Here is a 21,077-nt window from a genome sequence, read left to right on the forward strand (position 1 = left end):
TTATTTCATGAGAATAACTTCAATGAGGTCATGGTATAAATTGAGTATTTTGCATCCTCCAATCAGAAGCAGACATTTCAGCTTAAAACACCAAAAATAATATAACATTTTACACCAAATAATTTTCTTTGTATTGACAAAATACCCATTGATAAAATCACCGGATTCCACCTTTTTGGTTGGTTTTGCTATAGTTGAGGGCTCGGATGTGAGTGATGGACGTTAGATTAGAAGAATTAATGAAAAATTTCATGAAATTTATTTGAATTAAAGTGTTTTTATCTTCATTGTATTTGGTATTTTTATTTGATTTATCAAATTTCTATTGAAGACTTTAAAAATAAGTTTTACTCCACATGTTGATAGAATAGATCGACTTTCTTTATCCATATTTTGTATAGAAATTGATAAGAGATAGGCAAAAGATAAAAACAAACATCATTAATATGGTGTTGTCCATATCTACATAATATTACAATAATGAATCAAAATCTCATATTGTTAAAATATCTCCATAATATTACAATAATTAATCAAAATCTCATGTTAAAATATCTCCAGAATATTAGAATAATTAATCAATTGTTGTATCTTATTCATCCGAGTATCCTCAAGATTTTTCACCATATTCATGTGACTACAGGGCTGGCTCAAAAGGGTAAGTTCACTTTGGCCATTGCCTAAGGCTCTCAAATAGAAAAAGAAAAAAAAGAGTATATATCTTAAAAAAATAAGATAGATGCTCTAAATATTAGTCAATAAATTAGGTTGACAGAAATTCATCTAACCTAGTTTGGAGGAAAATTTTGTCGTTAAAAGAAATGTAATGGAAAATATCCGTTTAGTGTATTTTAGATAGGTAAAATTGTCCAAACAATCAAAATGACAATTTTATCCATCTAAAGTATACTAACTTGATACTCTGCATTTCATTTGAAATTGAAAAGATCCTATTCCGCTCAACAGGTAAGTAATTTAAGCCATTGCCAAAAGACTCAAATAGAAAGAACAAAAAAAAAAGAGTTCGAGAACAAGGAGGCCCTAAATATTAATCAATTAAAATTGTGAGTGCATTTTGTCCCTTCTCCTCTAAGAATCTTGAAATTTTTTTTTTTTAAAGCAAAAAAAAAAAAAAAAAAATTAAACTTTTTGTCAAAATGGTATTTTGACAATTTTTATAGTAAAAAAAGTTAAATAAATATTTTTAAAATTTTTTATCAAACATACCAACATTTTGTTTAGCACAGTTTTTTAGTTACTAAAAATATTTTTTAAGTTCTATAATGCAATGCTCTCTATGTATTTTCTCTACGTGGTAATTTTATATTTTAGTACTTCTTTTTTGAAATGAGAATCTTTGCAATTTCATTAATAATAAGATTCAGAGAGCATAACAATACAGATATCAACTACGTACTATTTATGACCTCAACTTTTCCGCTAGCTTATGTACAACTGCGGTTAAAGCACATATTTGCTCTTGGACAGACTAGATTTAACACATAAGTAGCTATATTTCCCAACCTTTATTTTCTGGCCGTGAGAGCTTTCTCTCACACCGATCTAATCCTCCTTACCCAATAGATCGCTCATGAGGGCAAATCTAGAGAGAAGAAAACTCATATTCAAAAACAAAAACACAAACAGCCAGCAAGCAATAGCAGGGACCGGGGTGAAAGAGACTATGCGTACTGGCCGACATTGGCGTGTGGCAGAGCAAAAACTGGTCGAGGAGAGTAGATCTAAGTTTGAAGACCTAGATCTAAAATTCCACCGATCTCAAGTAGGAGATGAGCAGCACAGCACAGTAGAAGATGCTGAAATTGCTGATCTCGTTGAGGAATACTTAACAGAAAAAAAAAAAAATAGAAGAGGAGGGAGATGATAGGAGTGGGAGTAGAGGGGGACTGCTCCCTCCCTCTACTATTATATTTTGGTAGTTCGTTTCTACTTGCGTGAAAGATCTAGAGCCTATAAACAGTATAACCATACAAAGATTTAATTAGTAATTTTGCATCCTATAAAATGAGAAGAATATATCTAAAAAATAAATAAAAATTATTTAATTCACTTTGAACAATTAAATAAAAGACAAAAATGTGGGCATTGAATCTGCCCATTCCCGGGCGGGTCCTTTATTACTCTGCTGAATCTGGGCTGGATTATTTCCTTTTGTGCCTTTCATATTTATGGAAGTCAAGTCAATCCTGTTTTGAGTATTTAATATAATTGTGTAGAAAATTTTATTTTCATTATTATTATTAATGGAGTCAAAGGATTTTCTTTACATGAATGAGGACAAAGGATTTGTTTGAGATTGCGTTTAAGAGATTTAAAAGTGATTTTATCATTCAAAAAGTTTATTTAAAAAAAAAAGTATTTATTTGATAAATAATTTAAAAGCGTTTTTAATAGTTAAAAAACCTAAAAATGACCCAAAAAAAAAACGCTTTTGGAAAAAAAGCTTAAAAATGATATTTTTAACTTAAAGCAATTCCATACAAGTTGAGAGTGTCTGCGAGAATTTGCGTGAGAAGGCTCTTCGAGAGAGCGCTGGCTATATAAAGGAGACGAGCATTTTAAGAAGAAAACGCGCTCATAACGTATTTGCAATACGTGTTTACGTATACAAGCAAAGAGAGAGGAACACCCCTTTTTGCTGTGCGCAAGCAAGACAGCAGAGTGGTGTTCCTTTGACGGTGACTAACAATGGAGGCTATGATGAACAGAGGTGGCTTTAAAGTTTCAATGTGTGGTCAAGGGGAGATTGAACAGTTGTCAAGGGATGGTAGCCAGTACAGTCTCTCCACCGGGATTTTGCCGTCTCTCGGAGCAAGAAGCAGCCGCAGAGTCAAACTCAGGCGTTTCATTCTCTCCCCCTATGATCGCCGTTACAGGTTCAGAACGGTTTTCTTCTTGGTTTTTGTTTCTGGGCTTGTTTTTGTTTTCGTTTTGTTTAGATTTTTGCATATTTTATTATCTTTCCTGCATTGTTTTATGAGCTTCATTGTTTTTGCTTTTTTATTCTATTCTTGACTTTCTGTTTCTGGGTTTATTATATATTCTTTATTAATTAAAGGGTACCTGGAAAAGAAAACATTGAATTTGTGATACTCTGTTTGTAACTAGAACTATTACTTTGTTCTGTTTTCTCTATTTCTTTCTAATTTTTGTTTCCATTTGTACCTTTTGAGAATGATTCTTGTATTTTTCTTTCTGGGTTATTTATTTATTTATGTTTCTAGACTCGAACTCTGTTTTGATATTATTTTCTTTTTATTTTGAGTATTCGGAAAAGAAAAGATACTGAATCTTTTGCTCCTTTTTGAGAAGCTAAAAGTATTTATTTGTCTTCTTTGTATGTTTTCTTAAGCTTATTGTTTTATGAATTATGAATATTCATAGCTCTACTTTTCGGGAACGGTTTTTAGTTGGAAGCTTTTTCTCTTCTGCCGGACATTTTTATCCTTAAATTCAGTGAATCACCTATTATTTCTTGAACTATTTAGTTGATTCTTTGCCAAACTTAGCTTTTATAAAATACAATTTTATTTGCTTTTTTCTCTTTTAGGAAAAGTTGGTCAGTCTTCTCATCGATTTGGAATCTTGGATTTTTTTTTGTTGAACTGTTTAGTTGATTCTATGCCGAGAAAGATTTAGCTTTTGCAAAAATACAATTTTCTTTTAGAAAACGTTCTTCAGTCTTCACATGGATGGATTAGGAATCACGGATTTTTCAATTTTTCTCTTTGAATTGTCACAAGGCAGACCAGGCTGTTCCTAGTTGGTGGCTTTGAAAAATCTGGCTGGACGCTTTGGAAAACAGTCTGCATCTTCTGTAGTCTGTGTCTTCGTCTTCCTTTGCCATGTAGTAGACTCTTTTGCTAAGGAGTAGATACATTTTTGCATGAAGATATCTGGTGTGATCTATGAATATCCAGCAACTATGAGGAATTTTACGAGTTTCTGGGTATTGTAATTAAAAAATGACATATCTTTTTGCTAAGACTAGCTCAGATTAAATTGGTTGTCACAGGATATGGGAGACATTTCTCGTTGTGCTGGTGATCTATACTGCTTGGGCGTCACCGTTTGAATTTGGATTCCTTAGAAAACCACAGGGACCTCTATCCATTACTGATAATGTAGCCAATGGATTCTTTGCTGTGGATATTATTATTACCTTCTTCGTAGCTTACCTTGATAAGACAACCTATCTACTTGTTGATCATCCGAAGAAGATAGCATGGAAATATTCAAGGTCCTGGCTGGCCTTTGATGTAATATCGACAATCCCTTCGGAGCTTGCTCGGAAGATCTCCCCTGCACCTATCAGGTCATATGGCTTATTCAACATGCTTCGCCTTTGGCGTCTCCGAAGAGTCAGTGCCCTATTTTCCAGGTGAAGGGCTTTGTTACATCTTAGAAAACATTATCGAAATGGGCTTTTGCTTTGATTGAAAATTCTTCTGTGTCTTAACTGAATTCAGGCTTATTTTTTCTTTTGGGTTCAGAATGGAAAAAGACAAGAACTACAATTACTTTTGGGTTCGATGTGCAAAGCTTATTTGTGTAAGTCTGTTAAAACTCTGGGATAATTTAGGTGAAAGAAAAGCTTTGCTCCCCCACTGGACTATCTCATTAATTAGGATTGGGATATTCTTTACAGGTTACCCTTTTTGCAGTTCACTGTGCTGGATGTTTCTATTATTATCTGGCAGCACGTTATCGTGACCCCAAAAAGACATGGATTGGAGCAACAATGAATAACTTCATTGATCAGAGCTTGTGGATCCGCTACGTGACTTCGATTTACTGGTCCATCACTACTCTAACAACTGTTGGATATGGCGACTTGCATCCAGTGAATACAAGGGAGATGATCTTTGACATCTTCTTCATGCTATTTAATCTTGGATTGACAGCATATTTGATTGGAAATATGACGAACTTGGTTGTCCATGGGACCAGTCGTACCAGAATATTTGTGAGTAAATTGTTCTGATTGATGATGCTCTGCCATACTTAAAAAAGTCCAGATATGGTTTTTTTGTTTTGTTTTAATGCTTGCTAGTTTCTGGACTCATTCTTACTGCCCTTTCCTTTTTCTTTTCTATTTAATTTTCAGAGGGATACCATTCAAGCTGCCTCAAGTTTTGCTCAGAGGAACCAACTGCCTGTTCGCTTGCAAGATCAGATGCTTGCACATTTATGTTTGAAGTTCAGAACAGACTCAGAGGGGCTCCAGCAGCAAGAGACTCTTGATTCCCTTCCTAAAGCCATCCGGTCAAGCATTTCCCATTATCTGTTTTACTCTCTGGTGGATAAGGTGTACTTGTTCCAAGGGGTTTCAAATGACTTGCTCTTTCAGCTGGTAATAATAAATTTAAAGCGGCTCAACTTCCATGCTTCAAATCCTTCTCTCTAAAGTGAATTTTTCCAAGATTTTTTTTTTTGGTAAATGCTTGCATGGTGATTTTATTTTTCTCTAAATTTTGAAGGTCTCAGAGATGAAAGCCGAGTACTTTCCTCCCAAGGAAGATGTGATCTTACAGAATGAGGCTCCCACAGACTTCTATGTACTTGTCACTGGCGCTGTGGTAATAATTCAACATATTTATTTCTCAAAACCTTAAAAGCCTCGTTTTTTTTAGAGCTTTATTTGTTCTTTTGAAAAAGATAGAATTGCAGTTTCCTTTTCTTTTATTAAATTAAATGTAGCAACCAATGGCTCTGGTTTGTTTGATTTACTTCACAGGATCTAATTGTCCTCAAAAATGGAGTTGAACAGGCAAGTCTAATCTCTCAACTAATGACCTCTGGTTTGTTTATAATTTTAAATGGACGTGTGTGAGATTGAAACATATGTCCATGCTATACAAGATGCTGACTGAAATCATGGTCAATAACTGCAGGTTGTTGCAGAGTTGAAAAGTGGTGAACTGTGTGGAGAGATTGGGGTACTCTGTTATAGGCCACAGCTATTTACAGTGCGGACCAAAAGGCTGAGCCAGCTACTAAGGTTGAACCGTACCACATTCTTGAATATTGTTCAGTCCAATGTTGGAGATGGGACCATTATCATGAATAATCTCCTTCAGGTTTGTAAACTTTAATCTCATGACTTCTAATGAAGAAATAGAATTTTAAACTCAATAGATGTTGGTTTTGTAGTATATAAAGAATTTAGCTAATGTGACATAGTTTTGATGGTACTTACCACAAACTTTAACATATTATGTACTACATGCCTTTTCCTTCTTGGTGGGCAGAATTTGAAAGATCTTAACAGCAACCCAATGATGTCAGAAGTTTTAGCGGATACAGAGAACATGCTACTAGCTCGTGGTAGAATGGACCTACCTCTTAGTCTATGCTTTGCAGTTCTTAGGGGAGATGATTCGTTGTTGCATCAGTTGTTGAAACGGGGCCTTGATCCAAATGAATTGGACAACAATGGCAGGACAGCTCTGGTGCTTGACTGCTTCTCTCTGCTTCTGATTTTATTTCACCAACTTCTTAAAACTCGAATGCTAATATTTTATTTTTTTCAAATTTCTTTTCTTGTTTTGGGTAAAATCAGCATATAGCAGCTTCTAAAGGAAGTGAGAACTGTGTGCTTCTACTACTTGATTACGGGGCTGATCCTAACAGTACAGGTACCTTCTAGCCCAACATCATTGTCACCATTTTTCCTTTTGCTTGTTCTCTTTTTTATTCCTTGCACTGTTCTGTTCTTTGTTTCTCAAAACTGGTTTTGAGTGCTTCAGACTCAGTTCCATTATCTTTTCTCCATGCTTACATTAGAAACGTTTTAAGTTGGTTTTTGAAATCCCCTTCTGGTTTCATTTGCAAATTTTGGTAGTTTCTCTTAAGAATGTATAACATAATTTCCAACAAAGGATTATTAATTCTTTCTCCTACCGTATATATTTCTCAATTATTTGGATGTCTACAGATATCTTTCTTAAGTCATTTCAAAATGTTAAAGAGTCTGCTTGGGATTGCGTTTGAGAAATAGAGCTTTTAAGTCAAAAATAGCTTTTGGGCAGAAACTTCAGTTTTAAGCTTTTACCAAAAGTACGTTTTGGCCATTTTTAAGCTCTTTGAACCCTTAAAAGTGCTTTTAATTTTTTTTACCAAATGAGTATTTTTTCTTCAAACAAACTTTTTGAGTGTTAAAAGCACTTTTAGGTTTTTCAAACACAATCTTAAACAGGCCCGAAGCTTCATTATATTTTTTTAATTTGTGCTTTACAACAAATTTTCCCACGGACCCATGAGCAATATTTTAATTTTTCAGACAAAGCAATTTGCCTTATAGTTTAGATGAATAATGCAGCTACATGTTGACTTTTGGAAGGCCTGTGTGCACTTATTGTTGGCTGAACGGCTGAACCTTTGTATTATAATACCAATACAGAAAACCTAATATATGGACAGACTTACATATGGCATCTATTAAACCAAACACCTAACAACACTCCTCTCCCCCCACCCCAAAACAAATATTTATTAATAATAAAGAGCTTTATGATTAATATAAGTATCCAATGGATAATTTGTTTGTTGGAACATTTGGGGGGGGGGGGGGGGGGGGGATATTTTCTGGATGCTCTCAATTTTCCTTGTTTCTTTTTGCATTGAATTTGGATTGTTGTTGTCAGCTTGTATTTTTATGTCATTTGCATTTCTTGTTTGGTTCTAGCAGTACTTTATATAATCCTGATATTAGTAAGTTCTTTTACTATATCTATTTTGGCCGGCAACTTAATGATATTATTATTAGATTTATTTCTGTTGTTTAAATTATCTTATGAAGTTAGTGTGGACTTAATTTCTTATACTCTTATCCGTTCAGCTGGTTCATACCCTTTAATACGTGATTGGAGGCACACACACACAAGAAAAGAAAAAAAAGAAAAGAAAAAAAAATCTAATATTACTTCTAGAGGCATTCATGTGCGGTTCCCACTCCTAGATAGCGGCAGTCTGCCGCTATCTAGCTTCTTTCTTTCTAATATTAATCATTGGATTTTTGGAAATAGGGTCAATATCAATCATGGATTATATATTCTGCAGAGTGATTCATTAATTAAGTATAATATGAAGTGATGAACCTAATTTTGCATGTATGCAGACTCGGAGGGGAGCGTGCCACTATGGGAGGCGATGCTGGGCGGTCATGAACACTTGATCAAGCTACTACTAGACAATGGTGCAAAATTACAACCCGGAGACATTGGTCAATTTGCATGCACTGCTGCTGAGCAAGGCTTGACCTTGCTCAAGGAAATAATTCGTTGTGGGGGAGATGTCACACAACCTAGGGCGGCCAATGGAACCACAGCTCTTCATGTTGCAGTTTGTGAGGGAAACATGGAAATAGTCAAATTCCTTTTGGATCATGGTGCTGATATTGACAAACCAGACCATGAGGGTTGGACCCCAAGGGCTCTAGCTGACCAACAAGGACATGAAGACATTAAAATCCTTTTCCAATCTAATAGAGAACCCAAAACTCAACCACCCTCCATATCCATTTCTGAGAGACAGAATGGGGCTCGTTTCCTTGGAAGATTTACTAGTGAGCCTACAATCCCGCCTTTATCCCAGGAAGTCTCATCCCCTGGTGCAGCAGCAGACGGATCATGGGGCCAATCCCGGCCGAGGCGTAGGAGTAATAACTTCCACAACTCACTATTTGGCATAATGTCAGCTGCCCACACTGGGGAGAAAGACATTCTCTTCCCTGTTAGTAAGACAAAATCACCAACTGCTTGGAAATCTGGAGGTGATCACCCTGCTAGAGTGACAGTTAGTTGTCCAGAAAAGGGACAAGTTGCTGGAAAGCTTGTGCTACTTCCAAAAACTTTTCAGGAGCTGCTTGAGATTGGTGCTAAGAAATTTGGGGTGTTGCCAACTAAAGTCCTAAGCAAGGATGGAGCTGAAATAGATGGTATAGAGGTTATTAGAGATGGAGATCATCTTACTTTTGTTGTTAGAACTACTGAGGAATCTGATAGCAAAAACTATCAAATCAATGGGTGTTTGTAGGACTTTTAGTAAGTATACGTGGAATCTCAAATATACCCCATGCTGCCATGCATACCCAGTTTGGATCTTGTGTACATGTGGAGATGTGGGTCAAAATAGGGTAGCAATATTCTTTTCTTTTTGTTGCTCGTTGTTCAGTTTAGAATCCTTCTAGGCTGGAGCTGATGGTTAAAGAAAAGAAAATTGGGAGTGGGGTGGGGATAGAAGAGTTGCCACTTTGCAAGTCAATGTGACGGCAATGTAAAGAAAAAGTTTACGTAACAGTCAATTCAATTGAATATATATGCTCAAATATATTCTCAAAGTACACAATCCAATTAACAAATAATTTCACGAGATTGAAAGGACATTAGTGTATTTTTTCTGAAAGATATTTGTATAAAAAACAGAGGTAAGATGGTTCCAAGGAAAAAAAAAAATTTCTCACTGCTCCAAACTTTGAGCTCCCTCTATTTCAAGAACGGCATTTTCCTTACCTTTCTATCCGATTATCTATTCTTTTTCTCTTTATTTCTTTTTTAAGGATCCTATTTAGCTGCATATAGTTAATCAAGTTCTACTATTGCAACGAAGCACTCTTCTGCCCAGTTTATTGACCAATTCATGTGCAAACACAAGAAAATCGAAAAGCATAACAACATAATGAAAATAAAACCTGCACTTTCAGCCTACAAACAAAACATCCTCTAGCAAAGACAAAAACATGGGTAGTCAATAAATTTGAAATTAAAAGCGATTTCTCGTAATTTATGCTCAAATACACCAGTAAAATGAGTCTAATTGTGTCAAATTTGCCTTGCACAGATGGAAAGAAAGACAAGTCCGTGTTACCTAAAATCCCAGACCCAATGGAGAACCAAAGATTTGTGCTCTGCTGCTTAATTTTTACAGAGAAAAAGAGAGACAGATTTGTGCAAGGAAACACTTTTCTTAAGTAAGGCATCAATGAAAATACATGCCGTACTAGTGATAGAATCTTCTAAGGTGTTCCAACTGCTTTCCTTCCAATGTCTCTTAAGCGATAAGCTCCTAGCTGTCGGTATTCCACCACTTGATAAGGTTTCTTTGGATGTTGGGTCCTTCAACATAGTCACATAGCACTCCCGAGCAGTTGTCTGATCTCCTGAACCTTCCATACAACATTTTCCATCAGAAACTTCATTTCAATATGAGAATGGTTCGGCCAGGGATGGCATTGTATGACTGACAAAAAATTTACTACTAGGAAATCAACTATCACCATGACTGTGTTGGGCAAGTCTCCAACTGTAATTGACCCAACTAGGTATACCATCTCTTCAGCAAAGCTCACCAATGGCGACACCTTTTCCCTCTAGAGCTTCATCTGCTAACACTTCGGCAAGAATGTATGCAGAGCTTCCACTGTCTATTAGAATCCTCCTAGTTTTATAGTTGACCACAATCATAGTTAACACTAAGGCGTCATCAATGTAACGCCTTCAAAATTAATTAACTAGTAATCAACCTGGTACATTTCACTGAACCTATTTACCAAGTAAATAAGACACCTAACAGAGGGCTAATTAGTGAAAGAAAACATCTCTTACATTCACAAGATAACCATACCAAATGAATCATATTACAACAAAAAATACTATCAATGTAGAATTCAAATGCATCAGTTACAAGAATACTACCCTAATTTAGACAACGAACTACTATGAGGACCTGAAGAGGTGTATACTCCAAAAACAGCTCGTTTAGACTTGTTTTTCAGTTTTTAGTTAAACAAACTAGAACGGTCCTTCCAGACTGTAAATGGAGATATTGTGTGGCATATTGCTCAATTCAAAGGTTTAACAATGGCTGACCAACAATGTACATTAAAAGGCATGAAAATTTAGAATAACTGCACAGATGATTATATTAGGGCATTTTCAAATCATTTTTCAGTCAGCTTTGCAAGATCAAGTACGCACCTTGGTGAGCACTTACAACATAAGACCCATTCTCTTTACACTCCACTGTATTAAACAAAGTTGCGGAGCAAATACACATTGTAGCTCTCATATGCTGATTAATTTAAAAACACTTGAAAAAGACATAAATTCACTTCAGCGTCCATTACTATAAAAGCTTAAGCATTTTCAGTCGTGCTTCGTGTTCTGGATCCAGTTTTGGCGGAGTATAACAACCACGAAGATCCTCCACTATGTACTCCTGCAAAATGTTTAAGCTTAATTCTTTTTTTACACTAGAAATGATTTAATAGCTAAAGTTGACAGTAGAAATGATCCAATATCTAAAACATTAAGCCCATTTGTAAGTTCTTAGTCAACTAGTCATGGGTGGGGCAGATGCCAAGAAAGCCAAGTTCTCGGCCAACTAATGAATCTATAGTACAAAGACCTTACTGTGCAAGGCACTTGTGCAGAAAAACTGCGTTCAGAGCTTACCTTAGTGAGCTCCCTCTTGGTAAGGATGTGGTAGTGTCTTTGCCAGATCCTCTGAATGGCCATGGTGGCAGCAAGGAAGCCATAAGCTATTCCAAGAATGGCAAAGATGACGACAAAAACTACAACCAAGGCAAAACATGCCTCCATAGATGCAGGAAAACAATCCAAGATGCCCCATCCATAACAGCAATTGTGGCAGCCAGCCATCCGCGGGTCATTACCATTGAGGGAGGAGCAATGAAGTATAAGCCCGAAAAATCCAAGCAGCACAAAGAAGGCCAGTACCCCTGGTAGTATGTATATATAGAGTCAGAACTTTGAAAACGACGTATCACTGACCAATACCAAGCATTCGGTAGTTCCATAGAAGACAAAATGGGTGATGGAATGAAATCAAGTGAACTTTCTCCATTGATCCTTTATCCTTTTTAAATAAGCACAATAAAAGAAGTATGCGTGTGTTGTGTGTTAGAATTAGAGAGTATCAAAAACATATGAGACCTAAAGCAGATCTATTTCATATTGACAACTTTAAGATATTAGTTATAAGAAAGTAGAACAAATTTCAATTCCAGCTAAGTACGGACTATAGCGAGACCTGCAGAGAAGATACTGCCCACTAACATAGCTAACATATATGGTCTTTACAGAACGGAGAATGTTCTAACATGTTATTAAGAAGGGACAATTATTCACATGTAACGAGTGAAATTTCTTGTATAGTCAACGCAAAGAACCAAACGATAGTTGTATAAATGTCTTTGAGCACATATTATTTGGAGAACTAAGGCTCTTTCAAGAGTGGTGTTTTTTTGGGCGGACGGTAGCACTAGAAAATATTTTAACTTGGATAACCTGAGGAAAAGGCATGTCATTATGGTGGATTGGTGTTGTATGTATAAGAGAACTGGGGAGACCATAGATCATCTTCGTGTCCACTATGAAGTGGCTAGCGAGTTGTAGGGTTTGATCTTCCAATTCTTTGGCGTAGAGTGGGTCACGCCTAGAAGGGTGGTGGAGTTGTTGTCTAACTGGAAAGGTCAGTAGGTAAGACATTGCATTTTAGAAGTTTGAAGGATAGCTCCTCTGCGTTTAATGTGGTACATTTGGAGAGAGCGGAAGACGAAGAACATTGAAGATTGTGAGAGACTGGTGTTAAAGTTAAAAGCTGACATGTTCAAATTTCTTTATGCTTGGATGGCAACATACAACAGTCCTCGTTTTTTTTAGTTTTACTGAATTTCTGAGCTTCTGTTCTTTTTCTCCCTAATTGGGGTCTCTTCTGCACTTTCTACTGAGATTGATTTACTTATCAAATAAATAAATAAATGTCTTTGAGCACACATCAGTAAACAATACTTTCTTGCAATGATATCAAGCCATAATATATATATATATATATATATATATATATATAACACCGATTTGGTGGTTGCAACTCCATAGGAGAAAATAAGACAAACTGCAATAAGCACAAACATAGCGTTTGTGTTTGGCTTTAGATATAACTACTAACCATGTTTATGAGAATAAAAATTACAAGCAGGATTTTCAATCTCAGCAGGTAAATTAAATAAATATATAACTGCTGAAGCCATCATTTACCTATACAGTAATAAAAAGGTATTGGATGTTTTGATAGAATCCGATCCCAACTGTCACTGAAGGAGTTCCTGAAGGCCCCATCTTTATCCATTACGTATGCAAAGCCACCTATTACAGCAATTACCTGCAAACATGAAAATTTTAAGAGGGAAACTTTTGAGGGTCTTTCTTTGAATGCTTTGAGCCAAACAAATCATCAGCTTTACATAAAAGAAAAAAGAAACTCAATTCCAGATCTCAAAAGCATGTTATATTAAAATCAATACCCTACAGAAGTACTTAGTGAAAGCCAAGAAAATCTATTTAGGACTTCAATTTGTTTTTGACTAATTTCCATGCGTGGTCAATGCTAATTAAAACAGGCCACAATTTATTTGACAATGTACCAGCAATAACTGAACAAGTTGGATACTAAATAAGAGAAGAAATGGAAAAGAAGAGAAGAAAATTTTAAGAAAATAATTTGAGCCGTTTATAAAATATAAGATAGTTGCCAGTAAGCAAATAGCACCAATATGCACTATGTTGCATGCAACAAATAGAAAATCAATTGGCTATTTTGATTTCCACTGAGATCATGCAAAATAAACATCCTCACAGCTTTTAATATTATTCCTTTTCTTTTACACAATTAAAAAACATAATAGTGAAACCAATTAATTAATAAATGAGGACGAGTCCTTTTATAATACAGATGAAATGCTTGATTGGTAAAGAATGGCATCTTTCTGAACCCATTCACTAAAACGTGTGCAAAAAGAATACTCACAGTTTGTACAGCTAAGAATACAAGGAAGACATCCCTTGCCACAAAAAGTCTGAATTTTATCTTACGCCAAGAGTTGTCCTCAAAAACTGTAAGTCGAAGGTGAAACTGAGCTTTGCAAGTGGTGCAATGTGAGAAAGCAAATCCTTCCTGTAAAAAAAAAAAAAGGGGGAAAAGTCACTGTAAGACCAATTATTAAAAGACTCCCCGCTTGAAGTAATTGGATTGTAAGTTTTCATATTCATAAGAGCCAAAACAACAGTTTTTACCCTAACTGAACGCCAATGATCAAGACATGAACGATGAACAAACTGCTGAGTGCCTTTGCACATGCATGGAGATATTAATTCATCCTCTACAAAATTGAAAAGCCATTAGACCAAGGGAATGAGATGTATGCCAAAGCAACAAGTACATATTCTGGAGTCTATCTATATATATATTATGTACTATATAAAATGTTTGCCAAGAATATTAATCCAGGACAGACCAACAAAAAGAAGGGAAAAACAAAATTTGTGCTACTTCAATATTCTGAAACTTCAACCAGAATTAGGAATGAGGGATGCCAAAACTCTCTTTTTTTATTGGTAAGTTACACACACACCCAGTTGGACTTGAACCATGACTTCACCCTCCCCTTTGTAGGAGGAAGTACCATTTGAGCTAAAGCAGGGATGCCAAAACTGATTAAAAGCCAAGTGTAAAGGGAGGGCCCTTTTTTTTTTTAATTCTTCTGTCAGTAAAACTGAACTCTAACTGAGCTAATTGTACTTTTTCAATTTCTTCTGATCAATAAATTCATTAGAAATCGTGCCACGAACACTTGCTGTAAAGCTGAGTGTGATTCTTCCTATATTTTCTCAGCTAATTTCTTCAACTTGTACTGAGCTATAGTACCTTTTGATTCATACTTTGAAATTGCAACATCAACTCATGCTCAAAGATCACAACAACAACTCATCCCTCAATGTCAAAACAAAGAATCCCTCAAAATATGCATATCTGTTGTTTTGTGCGCAGTGTGCGTGACAATTTTCGGGATAAAATGGCACTACAAGATAACCATCAATGCGATATCTGCATTTTAGATGTTGCGCACAAGCAATTATAATCAAACTTTGAATAAACCAAGGAGCATAATCAAAGTTTATCCCTGATTCGAATAGAGCTCTAATTTAAATCAAAATTCATTAGAAACAAAATCAAAGTGCTTCACAAAGAATGTTCACCTGGCTCGCCCTCGCTCTCGCTCTCGAGGCAAATGCGACAACACGGAATCGTACCGGCCTCGATATCTTCATCCTTGATCTCACTAGAGCTCCCTGGTGGCGAATCGGCCTGGTTCTCTAGCAGAGGATCGGAGTCACTAGGGTTCCCTCCAGCTGTTCCTGTTGGCTCTAGCTGCACTTCCCCTTTCATCGATGGTAACGTTACGCGACGAATAGAGCCTCCAAAACCCCTAAAATTGAGCTCAATTACCAACACGGGAAGATCATAACACCCTAAATTTGACCAATTGGCAAGCTATAAAAAGCAACTGAGATTCAACCAAAAACCCTATCCCTCCGTTTGATTGATAAGAAAAGGAAGAAACAATCAAAGCACCAAAAGACTTCCTCAAACTTCAAATTTCTCACACAAATTAGAATTGCAATTCCTTTCTCTTTCTCAGGTCTCTCAGCAACCAAATAAAGTCCGGTGAATCTCTCAATAGATTGATTATTTGGTAATTTCCATTAAATTATTTGATGATTAGAATTAAGTGAGGGAAATTTGGGGATTAAATACCTGAATTTGCAAAGAAACTCAAACAAAAAGTCAAAGAACTTTTCGAAGGCACCACACCGATTGGAATGATTGTTAGCGAGGAAGTCCAGACAGCGGAAAATGAATGGGTCTTATTATTCTGCGCGCGGGTGCGTACAGCGCACCTGCATCATCCAGATTACACGCGCAGTGGGACCCGGATCTAAATTTTTGGATAACCCTTTGTTGATTGGGCTGATCTTTGGGCCTACGATTTTGGACCTTTTTGAGTCTTTTGGGCTGGTCTCTTATTTTATACTGGATAAGTAGTGCAGACCCATCTTCTCGCTAGCGTGGATTGGGCCACTATGAATGGCGTAGAGTGCTCTTTCTGTCTCTCGGTATTACGCTGGGCTGGCATTTTGCTTATTAATCGGTTATGGGTCAAGGCTGAAATAAAGAAAGAAGATTAGATGAGGATATCGAGATTGGAGTGTTCAAACTCCAAGCAATGATTGAATTACTAGACAGCTTCGATGTTCATAGATCATTTGTGCATTGTGCTTGTTTTTTGTTTTGATACACTTTCAAATATTCGCATGATGACAAAGTTGGCCGTATGAAATTATTTGGGCATGGAAAAAATATGTGTTTATATTTAATAGGAGAAAGTCTACATAACCCCCTCAAACTACTACTCAATTGACAATGTTCCCCTCAAATTTTCAATTGTGACAATATTCCTCCTAAATTACCAAAAATTGTCAATGTTCCCTCAATGACGAAATTACCCTCAGTAAAATAAAAAATAAAAACTAAAACTTCTAGAAAGAACCTAAAACTAACCAAAAAAATCCCTCAATGGACTTTTTTTTTTTTTTAATCAATTTTATAAGAAAAAAATTAAAAAATTTCAATTTTTTTTTTTTTAATTGAAAATTTTAGTTTTTATTTTTTATTTTTTATTTTTTTTATTTTATTTTTTATTTTTGTTTTATAATTTTATTTAAATAAAAAATTTACGTTTTAAAATAAATTTTTTCGTTTAATAAAATGAAATTTTTTGTTTTTTAAAACTAAATAAAAAAATAGTTTTTTTTTTTAAATAAAAATTTCCGTTTAAAAAAAAATTAAAAATTTTTATTTAAAAAAATTGTTTTTTTTTTTAAATATTATTTTTAAATTAAAATTTTTCGTTTTTTTTTTAAAATCAATTTTTTTTTTTGAATTTATAGGGTTTATTCCTTTCCATGAGGCCTTTTAAGAATAAACCAATAATAAAACCGTAAGGGCTTGGGCCAAAGTGAACTATATTATACCACTTGGAGCAGGGGTGTTATATATAGTATTAGAGCCATAGCCCAACATGAGATGGGGGGAGCGTGCACAAGCCCATGAGAGTCGCTAGCGAGGACGCTAGGTATTAAGAGGGGGTGATTGTGACGTACTGACGTCCCACATTGCCTGGGCATGGAAAAGATGATGTGTTTATATAGAATATACTCTCTCTAAATGGTATGAAGCCTTTTGCAGGTAAATCCAATAATAAAACCGTGCGGATTTTTTTCAAAGTGGACAATATCATACCACTTAGAGCAGGGGTATTACACCTTTTGTGAGTGAAGCAACGGCTAAACATGACGGTAGGACATACATACAACAAAAGAAAATATTAAGGCTATGCTAAAAGGCTTTGTTGAAAGAGAGGGAGGCGTATGATCTCAAGGTCATTTATGTTTTTTTTTTCTTTTTTGGCACTCATTTTGTTTCATGCTAACATGGAATTTAAAAAAATAAGAAAAAAATAATAATATTTAGTTCTTAGGTTTTTTTTTTTAAAAAAAAAAAAATTTGGATTTAATCTTTGAGCTTCTAATTTCAAGAATAAAGTCCGTTAAGTTTTGCCCATATTTTAAATGTCATTCGATCACTTTATTATCAAAGTTAACAGTTTATCATCTATCATGTATGTTTCATTTAACATGTTAGTGTCAAAGTCAGCAACGCAATGTTAAATGTGGTTTTAAAAGCTATTTATGAGTATGAAAAAATTGTGTAAAAAAATAGGAGTAAGTGTAGCCACCTCCATTTTTTTGGTTTTTCTTTTTTTTTTCTTCCTCCTGATCTTACTTTCCATTAAGCACGCTTAATTGCGGAATTCTAAAAGCTACCTATAAGTATGAAAAAATTGTGTAAAAAAGTAGGAGTTGTTAGTGATGACAGTGCTGCTCCCATGACAAATCACAATCAAAACATTTATGATCCAACAGCTTAGCCAAATACCATCAATCACGCAATTAGTGATTGCACAGCTACCAGAGAAACAGAAAAAGGAAAGGAGACATATAGCAGCAACTCCCATAGCTGCCAGAGAAATAGAGAAAGGAAAGGAGACACCTAGCAGCAATCAATCACAACAGAAACAAAGAATCTACTTTACAAGGAAGTTTACATCTTTGACAGGAATTATTTTGTGTAATCTGTGTAATGAGTAATCTCACAATATCAACACTCATGTTAATGTACATACCATATACTCGCACATTCCTTAGACAAATTCACTGTATATAATGCCCATGTCATTACAGCTTTATGCATTGAATAAAATACCAAAAACATTATACACATTTTCATGGTATCAGAGCCTTTCTAGGCCTTCGCCCTCTCTTATCCTGGTTTCCCAAAGAAAAATAAAATCTCTCATTTGATTCAAATGGCTTCCTCTAGCACTCCAACTTCACTGTTTCAACTGCCTAATTTGGCTCAATCAAATTTTGTCAAACCTGACAATGCCACAACATATCTTTCTTCGCTTTCCACGGTGGTTCCTATCTTGAAAAGCCATGAGCTGCTGGGTATTGTAGATGGTTCAGAGCCATGCCCACCAACCTCGCTCACTGATGAGCAGGGAAAAGAAAATCCCAATCCAGCCTATGTCATTTAGAACAGAAAGGATCAATTTCTACTTGGTTGGATCAACATGTCTCTCTCTAAAGCGGAGCTTTCTACTGTTTATGGATTGCACACTTCCAGGCAAGTCTGGATGGCATTAACCAACAGGTTTGCCTCCCAATCTAGATCCCACATTTCCTAGTTCAAGTGCCAAATTCAAGGACTCCAACAAGGATCCAAATCCTGCACCAAATAACTTAGAAGTGCAATCCTATGATGATCAACTTGCTGCAGTCGGTAAGCCCATTGATGATGAGGATCTTGTTTCCTTCATCATGAGTGGTCTCAATCCCTCACTCAACTCCTTTGTCACTGCCTATACAGTAGCAACACGAGATCATTCACTGATTTTCAAGATGACCTCTTTGAGTCATGAAATGTTGTTGAACCAACAACACATTGCTATTGTTGTGGATACTAGTAGTGCCTTTGCGTTCCACATGCAGCAACACAAATCTGGACCCTCCAGATATCCAAACCATTTCAACAGAAGATTCAAGCTTACTCAATTTCAGAAATATCGGCCTGGCTTCTCATTTCAGAGGAACACTGCAGGTGGTCCTAATGGTCCCAAGGATTCTGCCCTTCACCTCTGGTAAGCCATCAAATGCCAGGGCCCCTTGTCAAAATCGGTGGCAAGACCAATCATAATGCCCTCGATTGTTTCCATAAGATGGATTACTCCTATCACGGAAGATATCCTCTTACCCAACTTCCTGCCATGGTGGCTCACACCAACACAACTACTAATGAACAAGAATGATTGGCTGACAGTGGAGCTAATGCCCATGTGACCAATGACCTAAACAACTTGACTCTTCAGCAACCTTTCCAAGGCCGAGATTTAATTGCTGTCGGTAATGGAGTAGGACTTGCAATTGAGAATACTGGCTCTTCCATCTTCCAACCCTCTTAACCTTGTTTTAAGTCTAACTTTCACTTTAATGATATATTGCATTGTCCTAAGGTTTCTACAAATCTCCTATCTATACAGAAATTCTGCCATGATAATCACTGCTACTTTAAACTAACCACCACTCATTTCTTGTGAAGGACATCAAGACCCGGGCCATCCTTCTGGCAGGCAGGAGTGAGAATGGATTATATCCAATGTGGTTTCAAAGAGCTTCCCGTGCCATAAATAAATGCAGTTTCACTGCTGGTTTAGGATTAAGAACCACTACTTCCACTTGGCATTTTAGATTAGGGCACTCCTCTCATGTAACCGTATCACTTGTACTAAAAAATTATCATTTACTTGTTGCAAATGATCATTCAAATAAAAAGTTTTTTTGTGATTCTTGTCAATTGGGTAAAAGTAAAAGACTACCCTTCAATGCCTCTAACAGAATCAGTTCTCAACCATTAGAACTAATCCACACTGACCTTTGAACATCTCCTATCCCCCACTGTCAGTGGGTGTAAGTATTATGTCATCTTTGTCGATGACTTTTCATGCTACACCTGGTTTTATCCTCTCCATGCTAAGTCAGAAGCATATGCCACCTTTGTCAAGTTTAAGGTATTTGTTGAAAATCAACTCCCCTTTCACATAAAGAAATTACAATCTGATGGGGGAGGGGAATTCACTTCATTCTAATTCCAATCTTTCATTTCTCAGCACGGTATCCTTCACAGAAAATCTTGCCCACACACACTCAACAGAATGGTGTGGCGGAGAGAAAACTTAGACATATTCTTGAAACAGGACTCACCATGCTTGCCCACTCGAATATAGGTCCAAACCATGTGTTTTCATAGGTTATAACCATGCAGGTTACCAATGCATAGAGCCTTATTCTGGCAGAGTGTTCCTATCCCGACATGTGGTCTTTGATGAAAGCTCTTTCCCAACAAAAGATGATGCCATCTCAAGTCTGCCTTCCAGAATCAATGCCTTGGCTGATGTCCCATTTCTCATTCCAGTAAGTCTACCTATTCCCCTTCTTGTTGATAATACTACTGCTGCACATGAATCACTTTCTACTGCTGCACTTGAAATCACTTTCTACTGCTGCACATGAATCATTGCTTATTGCTACCTCATTTGAAACTGAACCTAACTCACCCATACCAACAAGGTTTCCTCTTTCATCTATTGTTGCTACTCCTCCTACACCTGCCTCACCCCATTTCTCTGAATCTTCACCTACAACCTCTTCACCTGGTACTTCCACCATCCATTCCACGGTTTTGCCCCCAACTATTGCAATTTCAGCACCCATATCTCCCACCTTTACTGCCCCACTTCAGAAACCTTACAAAGCATACAACCTCCTATTGCATCTCATCCCATGTCCACACGATCCCGCACTGGATCTCTACACCCCAAACAATTCCCTGAGTTTCACTTCTATTACACTTTCAAACACCCTCCCTCCTCACTACCCACTTCCCTCATTGTGCAAGAACCATCCAGCTACACTAAGGCAACAACTGATCCTCGGTAACAAGATGCTATGGCTCAAGAAGTTTCAACTCTCATCACCAATAGAACTTGGACTTTATGTCCCAGACCAGCATGCCATAAT

The 21,077-nt window shown here is 36.3% G+C and overlaps 2 protein-coding genes across 3 annotated transcripts; one reads left to right on the forward strand and one right to left on the reverse strand.

The window, feature by feature from the left end:
- Positions 1-2,524: 2,524 nt before the first annotated feature.
- On the forward strand, positions 2,525-9,321 carry LOC132166110 (potassium channel AKT1-like). 2 transcript variants are annotated; one of them, XM_059576873.1, is made up of 11 exons: positions 2,525-2,897; positions 4,037-4,402; positions 4,515-4,572; positions 4,670-4,987; positions 5,129-5,374; positions 5,502-5,600; positions 5,759-5,791; positions 5,916-6,101; positions 6,273-6,473; positions 6,584-6,659; positions 8,141-9,321. In XM_059576873.1, exons 1-11 carry the CDS (start codon positions 2,710-2,712, stop codon positions 9,055-9,057), a joined length of 2,688 nt encoding a protein of 895 aa, XP_059432856.1. In that variant the 5' UTR covers positions 2,525-2,709; the 3' UTR covers positions 9,058-9,321. The 2 variants fall into 2 exon arrangements, with proteins under 2 accessions (XP_059432856.1, XP_059432857.1); XM_059576874.1 differs by lacking the exon at positions 2,525-2,897 and having other exon boundaries at positions 4,321-4,402; positions 4,686-4,987.
- A 1,596-nt stretch (positions 9,322-10,917) lies between these two features.
- Positions 10,918-15,719, reverse strand: LOC132166173 (uncharacterized). Its single transcript, XM_059576950.1, has 7 exons — positions 15,637-15,719; positions 15,078-15,307; positions 14,115-14,200; positions 13,849-13,995; positions 13,080-13,203; positions 11,475-11,761; positions 10,918-11,238 (listed from the first exon to the last, which is right to left on the reverse strand). The coding sequence occupies exons 2-7, from the start codon at positions 15,265-15,267 to the stop codon at positions 11,146-11,148; spliced, it is 927 nt and encodes a 308-aa protein (XP_059432933.1). The 5' UTR covers positions 15,268-15,307; positions 15,637-15,719; the 3' UTR covers positions 10,918-11,145.
- Between the last annotated feature and the right edge of the window lie 5,358 nt (positions 15,720-21,077).

Source organism: Corylus avellana, chromosome ca11 (assembly GCF_901000735.1).
Source record: "Corylus avellana chromosome ca11, CavTom2PMs-1.0".
In the NCBI taxonomy this organism is placed as follows: Eukaryota; Viridiplantae; Streptophyta; class Magnoliopsida; order Fagales; family Betulaceae; genus Corylus; species Corylus avellana.